Source organism: Equus przewalskii, chromosome 12 (assembly GCF_037783145.1).
Source record: "Equus przewalskii isolate Varuska chromosome 12, EquPr2, whole genome shotgun sequence".
Lineage (NCBI taxonomy): Eukaryota > Metazoa > Chordata > Mammalia > Perissodactyla > Equidae > Equus > Equus przewalskii.
Window position 1 is genome coordinate 4,374,534 of NC_091842.1, and position 12,248 is coordinate 4,386,781.

At 55.2% G+C, this 12,248-nt stretch overlaps 1 protein-coding gene across 2 annotated transcripts in view; it reads right to left on the reverse strand.

The window, feature by feature from the left end:
• Positions 1–211: 211 nt before the first annotated feature.
• RNF216 (ring finger protein 216) overlaps positions 212–12,248 on the reverse strand; it is a 153,020-nt gene continuing 140,983 nt past the window's right edge. For both annotated transcript variants that reach the window (XM_070567366.1, XM_070567365.1), the window contains exons 16-17: positions 4,173–4,242; positions 212–3,288 (exon numbers count right to left, since the gene is read on the reverse strand). In XM_070567366.1, coding sequence (XP_070423467.1) covers positions 2,966–3,288; positions 4,173–4,242 — 393 coding nt within the window. In that variant the 3' untranslated portion in view covers positions 212–2,965. The remainder of the gene's footprint in view (positions 3,289–4,172; positions 4,243–12,248) is intronic.

Below are 12,248 nucleotides of genomic sequence, written 5' to 3' on the forward strand. Positions count from 1 at the left end.
GCCCTCGGGTGTGCTCCGTGGGCGTCAAACCCTGCAGGTCTCCTGCAGCAGCCACCCGCAGCTCCGGGAATGGTGTCACGACCATCTACTTGCTCCCCAGGAAGCTGCCGGGCCCTGTCTGCGCGGCCCCTGTAACTTCATGGTGGGGTGTGCGCATGTGTGCACGGCAGGGCCTGCCTGATCGGGCCGCGTGGACAAATGCAATCAGAGGGAGCAGAGCGCACCAACATTTATTTACAAAAAGTCCCACTTACATATGATACAGGCTTTTTACACACAGTAGTTTAAACGGAATTATTTTCTGTATTTTTACTAACAGAAGCTAAAGAAAAAAACTTAATAAACTAATCATTTTGCTATTTTATACAAAGCGACACGTCATGCATTTTTTAAAGTTTTTAAATCTCTTTCTAAGTGCAAATACTAGATTCCTCTCTCCAGTTTTAAGGCAAGTAGAACGAGACCGTCGGGGCGCAGCCTCTCGCTTGGGGTGGGGGAGCAAGCGCTGCGGCCCTGGGAAGGGGAGGGGCTAGGCTGCCCCTGGACGCCTGTGCGCCCCCCAGACAGGGGCAGACCTCCATGAGCGTCACTGGCACAGACAGCTTCTCCAGTAGCCCGCAGTCCGGGTCCCACCTCAGGGTCACTGCGGTGCCTGGAGGGTCATCTCACAGATGCACAGGGACTGGCGCTAGGGGCAGAACTCGCGGCAATAACCTTCCATGACAGACCTGTGAGCCACCCTGCAGTCCGGCTCAGGGGCAACCTTAGAAATCAGGCCCCTGGTTCAAAAAGGCCAGAGTGGCTCCCCAGCAGCTGTGTGGGGCTAGAAACAGCCAGAACTCGCCCCAGAGGACAAGTCCTCGCTCGGGCATTCAGGGGAACCATCACTCTGGTCTCCTCCCTACCATGCCGGGGGACCTTTGAAAGCTGGGCCCTAGGGGACTCGGTGCGGGCACGCCGCCCCCTCAGGGTCTGTCCTTGCAGCTGCCCCAGGCCCTTGGTGGAGCCGCAGACCCTGGCCACAGGGCAGAGGCGGAACCTGCTTCCTTGGGTGGATGATGAATTGGCTCAGGAGGTCAAGGAGGGTCCCATGTGCCCTGGGGCAGGTGGGCAGCACCTGGGGTCACCTTCTCCCTCTGGTGGGACAACTGCTAGTGGTTTGCTGCTCTCAGAGACCCTCTCTTGGGGAAGCAGGGAACATGCTTTTAAGGTAAAGAAATCCTGTCACTGTGCCCTGCAGGGTAACCCCAAGACTGCTGTAGAGGCCAGCAGTGAGGACCCGGCAGCCCAACAGGGAGAGGCTCCCGGCAGGGACATTTGGTGCTGGCCTCTCCCGGGGGCCCCACGATGTGCCCAGATGACAACCTGCCTGCAAGGACCTCACTCAGAATGAAGGGAGCAAGAATGGGCAGTTTAGATTTTCCCATTTCCATCCTCAAAATACATCTAAGCAGCTGATGGCAGCGGGCGACCATGCGTGGTGATGCTTGGTGCCAGGGTGAGGTCCCCACAGCAGTGGGCAGCCTGGAGGGGCAGGCCTCCTGCTGCGGGAGGGCAGGACAGTGTTGGCGACCGGTGTCAGACTGGGCTCTGCGCGCGGGCTGGAGCGTGAGGAGCACAGAGCGGCGGGCTAGGGCCAGGGCGAGGCCTCAGGCGCAGCTCCAAAGCCCGCTGGTGCCGGGCAGGCAAGGGTGAGGGACACACAGGGCCCCCGGCAGCCCCAGAGCGGGTCGCCTGCAGGACAGGGCAGCGTCGGGCCTGCAGAACAGCCGGCAGTGCAGCTCCTCGGGGGGGGAGGGTGCCGCTGAGCGCCATCTGCGCCCCCTGGTCCCCTAGGGAACCCACTGCCTCCACCAAACCTCAGGGGAGAAGCTGGTCAGCAGCTGGTTGGTGCAAAGAAGGCTCACGACAATCGGCTGCCTGCGGGAGCCCCCAGGCCAGTCAGAGCCACGGGAAAAGCAGTTTTTGTCTGGCCCGTTTCAGGACCACCCTGCCCTCATCAGCTGCTCGGCATGGGGTAAGACACTTCTTTGACCTTCCAGAGACTGAGAGAGAGAAACTCTAGTAGGCCATGGAAAACTGGTAAGTTTGAAGTGAGTAAACAGCAAACGTTTTAGATAAACTAAAAACAGAACTCTCTGCGGTCTCATCTGAGTGGGCCAAGAGGGAAGAGGAGACCCCTGAGCGGTCACCATGGTGGTGGCCTGGGGTTCTGGACTTGGGGGACACGGCCTTGCAGCCTTCCCACCCTGAGCGACGCTCCCAGGCCCATGGACATGGCTGTCACCTCTTCGCATGGATCAACCTTGAGCCTTTGAGGGGCTGGCCCCCCAGAGAGGGACAACAGGGCCCGAAAGCCCTCAACTACAGACACGGCACTGGCTCGGAGCAGCAGGGCGCGCCTCCCTCTGGTGGGCCTCAGGGGCGGCGGGTGGCAGCAGCCCCGGGGCCGCTCTGCAGGGCTCAGACCTCTCACCAATTTCCGAAGCGCGTGGGGACTTCGGCTTTATTAGGGGTCCGAGGGCTGCAGGGAGGAAGGCCGGCAGCGGGTTTTAACTGGGAGACTTCTGTCGTCTGCCGGTGGGAGGGGAGGGAAGGAGGGAGGTCTCCGCAGGGACATGAGCCACATAGCAGAGACGAGCCACCTTGTGGCCAGGCCCCCTGCACTGGCTGCTAGTATGGCAGAATTCTTCAGGAAGAGGGTTTGGCTGCCTTCTTATCTCTGGCCCGGTGAGTGCCAGACCAATCCTGGTACAGGCACCCAGAGGGCACTGGCCTGCTGGCCACTCTTCAAGGGGCAGTGGCCCTTCCCAGGAAGGAGCAGGAAGAAAGCCCGCCTGTCCTCCTGAGGGCCACGTCCATCACCGCGCTCTGAAGGCAGGGCAGGGCCAGCAGCCTCGGGGGTGAAGGGCATCTACAAAGCCCGGCCCGCACAGGCTGAGGGCTGCGCCAGCGCCCCCAGCTATCAGAAGCGATGCCGCGGCTGCGGGCCGAAGTGCATAGGCAGGTTGTGCTCCAGCGGTACGTGGACGGCGGCAAAGTCGTAGTTGATGCGCACGTTGGGCAGAGGGGGCACGTAGGGCGCAGGGATGGGGCCCATGTTGAGGGGGAAGTTGTTGAACATAGGCCGGACAGGCGGTAGCGGGAAGGGTGGGTGCACGAAGGCATAGGGGTGTGGGATGGGCGGCTGGTGCAGGTTCTGCGGGACGGGCCTCGGCAGAGCTTCCATCCTCTGGACTTTCTCTGGAGGCTTCTCCAAGGGAGGCCCGATGCGTTTGAAGGTGTTCTCTGAAACAGAGACGGGATTTAGTAGGGGAACAGCTAAAACCAACTGTGCCTGCATCGGGCTCGGGGCCAGGCCTGCACACCCTGACCCTGGCCCCACCTGCCTGAGCTGGGGGCCGAGAGCCCGGAGCATGAGGCGAGGCCAGGAACCTCTGACCTCCAGCATCGTTCTTACCTGTCGATAAGGCCGAGTAAAGGAGAAAATGCAGAAACAGCCCCGCCCCATCACCAAGGACAAAATCACACTTCTGAATGAGTGTTACACTCGACAGCGGTCACCTTGGAAGGCGGCGTTATTTATCGAGCTCAGAACAGGGGGAGCTTCTGTGAAACTTTCCTTTAGAGCCAGGCCTGGATGGCCACTCACAGAAACTCCATTTTGTCCCCTGTAATCTCAGAAGGGTCAGGGTGGGCCTAATGTATTTTTCTTCTTTGAGGAAGACTGGCCTTGAGCTGACATCCGTGCCCAGCTTCCTCTACTTTATGTGTGGGATGCCGCCACAGCATGGCCTGATGAGCGGTATGTAGGTCCGCACCCAGGATCCAAACTGGTGAACCCCGTGCCGCTGAAGCGGAGTGCGTGCACTTAACCACTGGGCCGGCCCCAGCCTATTGTCTTATTAGTCTGGTTTGGCTTCTACTTGCTTCCTAAGCTTAAACCCACCCCTTGGGACTTCCTCACCATCAAGGAGATGCCGAAACTGTATCTAAGCTTTCCCAGCCTTTCCCACAGGCAGCTGGACACACAGGTGCAGTGTGGGGGACAGCACTCCCTGGGTCGTCCCTGGCTGGGTGGAGTGCAGGAGCCCCAGGGAGGGCCAGTAGTGGGGTCCCCTTCTCCCCTGAGCACATGGAGGGCCTGGGGCCTGTGCTGGGGGAGAACTTGCCTCCATTCTTTCTTTTCTGTTCCTCTTCGGCCTCCTTCTGGATTTCCTCAATCAGCTTCTCATCATCTTCCTGGAAAAAAAACAAGATAAGCTTGCTCTCAACCAGCTCTATGTGGCACTGAGGCCCCACTGGGACACAGGGGAGGCCGGCTTGCTGCTGGTCAGCACACCACTCATTCCTGGTTCCCCGAGAATCTTCCTCCGTCATCACTGGATGGTGTTCCCATGAGGAAGCCCATCTGAGAGGCTGGGACCGAGGAGCGGGGCGTGTGCATGGCAGGTGGCTGTCTGGGGGCGGGGCCGGAACCTGCTTTGCTCCCTCAGCTGTAGGGGAAGCAGAGGGAGAGCTTCCACAGCTGGGAGGCGGCAGACTGATGACCCAACGGTGTGGGAAGGCGGTGAGTCTGGGGTGGGCAGGGCCTGAGGAGTCTCAGATGGCGAGTCTACAAGCTCTGAGCACAGCAGCCCATGTGCAGAGTCCAGCAGAGTCTTGCTGACTTCCTGAACTGAGCTGGACAAGCGCCCACTCAGGCTGCCTGAGCCCTGAAACTGGCCTTTAGCTCCTAGATGGCCGGTGGGCTGCAGAGCAGAAAGGTGGCCTGGGTCAGGCCTCAGGTACAGTGGGAAGGGCCAAGTTTACAGACCTTGATGTCTCCCCTTCCCAAACTCAGCGCTTGGTGGGCTGGCCATGGTAACTGGCAACTCCAGTTTGGACGATTCCCCCTGGGGCCAGGAGCCAGAGGCACTGTGCACGCAGGCAGACATGGGGCTTCATCAGGGAAGGTCTGTGGGCCACGCCGGGTGAGCAGACCAGGTCCACCCCACATGCAGTTCCCACAACTCCACCTGCCCAGGCGCTGTGGTGGGGGTAATGTGCTGGAGTTTGAGCCACTCCTCAGCGGCCCTGCAAAGAGGCTTTCCAATGTATCTGGGGACTGAAAGGACACTCAGTGGATTGAAGAAAGCCACCAAGACGGTGCACGTCTTTGCTGCGCAGCCCAGGGCTGCTGATGTGGCAGCACAGCCGTGGAGGGCCGTGGGACTTAACGGGCTACCCCGCAGGGCTGAGGCTCAGTGAACAGGGCGGGACACTGCAGCCAACACCTGACCACATCAACTGCATGGATTCAAACTGAGTGATGGGCAGGCTTGGCCTCTTTTCTGGGGTCTTCCAGTTGCTTCTCCAGGAGTTGAGAGCAGTCAAGCTGGGAAGAATGGGGGGGCAGGAGGGCATGAGCAGGTTTCAGTGCTGCAAGAAGCCTGCTGGAAACAAGTGTTGCCCCAGGCGAGGCATCAGAGCCGATGCGCGCTCCGGGCCGGAACAACATCAGCGCTAACTCGGTCTTTCACGCTGATCTGAGGGTCTGGTTGGCTGATAACACCCATGGAACTTCTGAGATGTGAATGGAGGCCCACGGAGAAGAGCACACGAGCTGGAAAGGATACCCAGAAATCCTTGGACCAGAGGAGAATGCGGCAGCCTCATCGTGGAGCTGAGCGACGGACAGTTTGCATATTTAGTTAGTATGTTATTAATTATCAAGCCAAGACAGTAATTAATGATTTCACCACACAGTTACGAACTCTCAAGGATTCTAGAGCCATGAATTTCACGCAATCAGTGTGTATCAGACACCTGTTCTGCACTAGACACGGTTCTAAGTTTACTGGTTAAACTTCTGATCAACAATGAAACTGAAGGTCATATTGATGGAATAAATAAATAGCTATGTAATATATTCCCTTAGTTTGGAAGATTAAAACATTTTAAGACAGAGTTCCCAGAAACTGTAGGTTCCCTGGCAACAGCAGGAGGCTTTATTACTTGAGCTTACATTCTCCAGGCCTCAAGATGCCACATGACGGTCTGGACTCAATGGTCTCAAGGCTTCTTTCCAACTCTGATATTTGGAAATTCTTATCATACACCCAAGTCTTTTTCGGCCTCACCTGTCCAGCTGTTCTGAGCAAGGCAAGGGGAAGAGGAGAAGGGACAAAGGTTAAGTTCCCTTCAGAGAATCACACATCCAGGAGGAATCCTGGTGGGCATAATGTCCATCTCCCAGGTTATGCACAAAAAGTCTTATAAAAACCCCAAAACATGGTCATCTAGGCTCTCTGCAAAACTCCCAAAAAGGAAACTTAGTACTCTACAGAGTGATCACTAAGTCAATCAACACAAAGGGCCCCAGTAACTCAAAAGGGTTTGGTGGGCAGTCTGAAGTCCCCATGTGAGTGTCAAGACAAATTCGACCAAGTGTCTAGATTAGGAGCTGGCAAACCTCTTCATTTTGGTGCCAGCGGCAGACCTAGAAAGAAAGATTAAAAAAAAGAGAGAGAGAGAGAAAGTGATTAAGAAAACTGGAAAGTGGGAGAGCAGTGGCTCTACCCGCCTCGCTGTGACAGGGGCAAGCTCCTGCACGTCTGCGCCTGGGCCCCTGTATGTAAAATGGGTTGTTGTAAGGACTGAAGGAGCAGACGTGTGTCAAGGACAAAGTAAGCACTCATTATTAAAGGCAGGAGAGTCGTAAACAATGGCAGGGATGAAGATTTTAGAAAGAAAAGAAGTTTCCGGAAAAGGTGGTACAGATTGGTAGATGCCCCCAACATTTCTCTCAGTAGCTTCTTTGTGGTACGAGTGACAGGTTCCTGACTCTGGTTATTTATTCATTATGACCATCAGCACTATATCACCACCGCCACCGGCACCACTGCCTCATCCCGGTCCCTGCCGCATCGCCTAAATGCGGTTATGCCCATCAGTCTCCAGAAGGATACTCAAAGCCTCTGATGGCACAGGAGGGTACCTTAGTAATCACCCATTCCAAGTTCCTGACAGCACAGAAACTGAGGTCGCAGAGACACTAAGGTGTTCAGTTATGGCCAGCTGGCGGTGGGCTAGGCAAATGCTTTACACCATTCTACAGTGTCAAACAGCTTTCCTGGAGAAAATGCACGGACAAGTCCCTTGAAGGTTCCCTGTCTCCACCGTTTGTCTGGTGTGGAAATCTGGAGGGCATGCACGTTCTTCCATTTGGGACTATGTGCCGAGGGTGCAGGATGCTCAGGCCCTGTGCGGGACGACAGCCAAGAGCAAGGCTCACCTGCCCCCTCCCCGTGTGGAGCTTACGTTTCTGTGTTGTGATCACAGTGTGAGCCGGCATTCCACTGTGGAATTGTACATGGGCTTAAAGGGTAACTTCACAGCGTTAGAGACTAATCGCTAACCCACCCTTCTCCTTTCCGTGAGGACAGAGGAAGAATGAGGGAGAAGAGAAGTATCCCTTTTGGGCAGAAGATTCCAGGTCCTTGATGGCACTGCTGAGGGTGTGAGCATGCAGGGCATCTATCTGATATTCCCCAATGCTAAGTTTCCTGGGCTAAATCCGAATGCTCCTGGTCAAGCTTCGTCACTGAGTAACACAATGGCAGAACCCCCCGGGGGCCTGAGGCACCTGCAGAGGCGAGTGTGGGTTCGGCTTACTGATACAGAGCTGCCGGCTTCGAGGACACAGCGGCCAGGTCCAGCCCCGGCCGGCAGAGGCGCCCGGGGGCCACCGCGAGCTCTTCCTGGAGGAGGAGGAGACTTGGAGCCCAGAGCCCGTCACCTTTTGAAGAGAGCCACCTGGAGCCTCTTCCCTTCCTGCCATTGCTCGGATCTCTCCTGATTTGGTAGGTGGACTCAAGACCATTTGTCCTTATGCCCTGTCCTTCCCCAGGCAGGCAGCGCCCCGAGAGTCTAAATACAGTCTGTATTCACCAGAAAATGTCAGCACTCAACCATCCTGAGCAGTGACTGTCACCGTCCACAATGAATAAATTGTCAGTCACACCCAGAATATGGGTTAGACATTTCAGACTTCAACTTTCCCCAACCGCTTGGAGTCACAGGACACTGTGTTTAGAAACTAAGAACTAAAATACTTTTCAATATTTTTTTAAAGAAAAATTTACTTGTCAGCCAAATACGTTAGACACTAAGGGGAAGAATTCTTACTTCATCTGGGCTGAAAGTTCCTTTCACAAGCAGTTTCCCTTAAGCATTTTTAATTCTTCAAGTTGAGAGGGAAGGCAGACTGAATTGTACACTTTAAAAATGGCAAATTTTATTTTACATATATTTTGCCACAATTTAAAAAATTAATAATGTTAAAAAAAAAAGCGAAGGCAAGTTTAGAGCTGGTGTTGAGATTAAACATGAAGACCGGTCCCTCACCAGAACACTTCCTGGGTCTGGGCTGAGGGACAGATGGGGCCACTGAGGCCTTTCTGGACGTGCGCTCTCTCGGGAAACATTCTGGGCACCCCGAGTATCATCATTCATGGTGAATAAGGACACTTGTGAAAAAGGCTTGCCATTCTGCAAATCTAGGACACACCTAGGCTGCTGGAAATGGGAAACAATAGGAGGAAAGCAGATGATGAGAGGGCCGGCGTGTGTGGGCGGGATCAGAGTGAACTGTCCTCCAGCCCGTGCAGGGCTGAGTCAGCAGAGGAAGCCCAAGCCCGCAGGAGCAGCCCCGAGCACGGCGAACGCACACGCCGAATTTTATGTTAAAGCAGCTTGGCTTCGAAACGGACAGGCAGCTGGCGAGATGGGAAGAACTCAGCTTTGGGGCTCCCCAGACCTTGGAGTGGGGTCCCCTCTGCCCACCACGATCTAATCTGGAACCCATTCCTTTCCACAGCAGGTTTATTGCGAGAGGCAAATGATGTCTCTCTTATAAAGCACCAAGCACACTGACAATAGTGACGGTGCTTAATATTTACTGAGGCCTTCCTATGTGCCAGCTGCTGTTCTAAAGATTCACGGAGACTGCATCTCCCTAACAACTCCACGAGTTAGGGATGATCAATCCATCCTCACGCTACAAATCGGGAAACCGAGGCACAGTGAGGTTCAGTCCAGGCAGGCAATCCCACACTCTGAGCTCTTAACCACACAACCCAGCAGGTCCTGGACCGGAGCTTCTGCAGTGCTGGGACTGGAGGGCCCTGGGAACTGTGCCCACCCCATCCCGCCCTCAGCACTGTCAGAGCTGACTATTTTTAGGCTCTGCTTTGTTCCAGAAAGAGTGCATCTTACCCTCCTTGAAATACAAGAGGGCTTCTTCTCTCAGGGATGGGCAGAACTCTGAAATCTCCTTTCTCCACTAAATACGAGAAGAGGATAGCGCAAAACAAAAAACGCCTCCACTCAAGGACATGAACAGAAATACAGCAGAGAAGGGGGCCACGTCCCTGGAAATTTTTAGGGAATTAGTATGTTCCCGGGGTCAGCTCACCCAGCAGTACACGTGCCATCCTTTAAAATGACCCATCCGACGGTCTCTGACTGGCCTCCTTGGCACTTGGCCCTGGAGACGAAGCCAGCATGTCCTTCTCACCCAGAGTGGGGCCGGGAGCTCAGGGCACCCGTAAACCTCACCTCTGGAGCCAGAAACCTGAGCTGCAGGCTAGGCTCTCTCACTGGCTCACGGGAACTGAGCCTTCTATCGCTCCTGACTGGGTTGCTGTCATTGGCCCACCTTGAGGGGGGAAACGAACACTTCCACGTTTCTTGCCTGACACATTTCCTCATGAGACCACCAAGTTACTTGTATACCATGGGATCTTGTGGAATTTTCTCCTTCTGCCACAAAAAACAGGGTTTTGATTCTCACACACGTTAAAGCAACGTTGGAAAAACAAAGGTTAACAGAACACAAACTAAAAAAAGTCACCGGTAAATTCCTCACTGCAGATAACTCCCAGGAACACTTTGGCCTAATTCCCACTGGTTGTTTCTGCATCCATATCTCACTTTCCAAAAATCAGAGGTTTCCTTCTAGAAGACCGTGCTCTGCACAGCCAGGCCCTGGACTGCTCTGGCTCTCACACGCCCGCTCTCTAGTGTCTCTCCTAGTCCTGGAGGATAGGGGTGGGGCCTGGCCAGGATTCTATCCGTGAGGAAACTGAGGCTCTGAGGAGGCAGTGACATGCTGAGGGTCCCCAAGTGGTGAGGCGTGAAATCAGACCAGGGCAGGGACCAGCTGCCCCTGGGGCTGGAGGTCTGGGCTTACAGGCCCCAGGGGAGCCTGGGTGGGTCTCAGCTCTGCAGGCAGTCGAAGCCACAGGCCTCGAGAGTGGGCTGCTAGGACACCCCCCACTGCTCTGCCCTCACTAGGGCTGGAGGCTAAATGGAACCTGCCGGAGACTCGAGTTCCCCTTCACACTCTGCCTGCCTTGGTCAGCGGGCAACTGCGGGAGGAGCAGACCGCTCTCTCTCTCCCCACCACACTGGACACCCCAACAGGCTCTCGTGAACGGCAATCAAGGGTGAGATGCAGCGCCCCTGGCCCTGGCACGCCTCTCCCTGGCCTGTGGTGAGGGCTTCAAGACTGACTGAGTAGGCCTGGATGAGTCCCCTTCTCTGCCCTCTTTTTGGCCTCTCCTAGTCTCAGTGAAAACTTTCAAAGAGATCCACAGAGTGTGCCTATAAGCAAGGCGAGGCTGAGATGGGAGGGAGTGGACACTGGTTAGCAACCATAGTATGTCCCAGCATGGGCAGGACTCAAAAGACTGAGTGTAACGAGACACCACGCTAGAGAAGTGAACCACCTAGCACTTTCTATCGCTACCCACAGCCACTCTGGGAGTGGAAGCCAGAGACCACAACTAGATGCAATGAGAACCGTGAAGGGAACGTGAGCAGCACCCACGGTGGGCTGACGCACCCCGACAGCAGTGTCGGGGAGAAAGGCTTAAAGCAGAAAGCGACATGGAGTCTCACTGCCCAGGAGATCTGGAAGAGTCCTTTAAATAAACAACTGAGCGGGTTGCATCTTAACAGGGAGAAGGTTTTATTTCCTTTCCCTGAATTCCTCTGAGCTCAGCAGGATACAGAAAGTGCCGGTCCAAGACGGAAGACTCTGACATGCTGGCTTCACATGGAGGTGGGTGGGGAGTAAGGCAGCAGGAGCATGAGGCGACGGCAGGCCCGGCCTCTCCAAAACCCACTCAGCACAAGAGTCGCCGGCAGGAAATGAGGTACAAGTCACCAGAGAGGTTTGAATTAAGAAGAAACAACCACAAAACCCACTCGTCAACTTGCCCCTCAACAACGAGGCCCTGCAGCTCTGCCTGTGCAACAGGGTCTGGACGGAAGAAAATGAAGGAAGAGAAACTTCAAGTGGTTAAAGGGGAAAAAGAATGTTTCCACCATCAGATATTCACAATCATCGCCAGCCATAGGCGGAAGGTTCCTAAAATAGACCTTTGAGCACTTGGCCCAGGGCTGTTCTTGCTGAAGCTTTTAAACATCCTTCAGAGCCTCTGTTTTCTTCAGCATTTCTCATCACCAGGGCTGGCCACCCGCTCGCCTGCTGTCCAGCCTCCCGTGACCACGGAGGGAGGATGCGTGGCTTTTCTTCTTCATTTCACTTTTCTCCCCTTAAAAAGATGACTGGGAATTACAAGTCAACTGCTGCTTCCCTCCTGTGATTTTGGGGGTGGGGTTGGGGCAGGGATCCAGGTCCTGTGTGGCCGCAGCTGTTGTTAATAAACTTGCAATGATTTCATAAAAGGCTCCCAAAGAGCTGAGGATTTCGTTTCAAATTCTTCCCAGATCGGCTGCAGATCACCGAGCAACGCCAGACCCTAAGCCCCCAGCCCCAGCTGTCCCCCTGCAACAGGAAACTGGGGGGAGGAGGGTGAGGCGCAGCCTGCAGCGGCACATGCTGTGCAGCTGGGGTCTGGAACAGCCCAGTGGGGGGCTGGACAACGTGCTGGGGAGGGGCAAAGACTGGACAGGCTCTGAGCTGGCCTTTGCAGCTGTCTCCTCAGGTCACAGAGGTCCAGCACCCAAACACCTTTCTATCTAGAGCTCTCCCAAAGGGACCTTGATGCAGCAGGGAATGTGGTCATGTTTTGACTCCTGTCAGGGTCAAGTGCTTAGCCTGGGGCCTGCTGGCATTTGCTGAAGACAGCACATACCAACACACTGTGTTTACTGGACTGACTGAGCCATGCTGCCACTCTTCTTTATTTGTGTGTGTGTAAGACTGGCCCTGAGCTAACATCTGTTGCCAAGCTTCC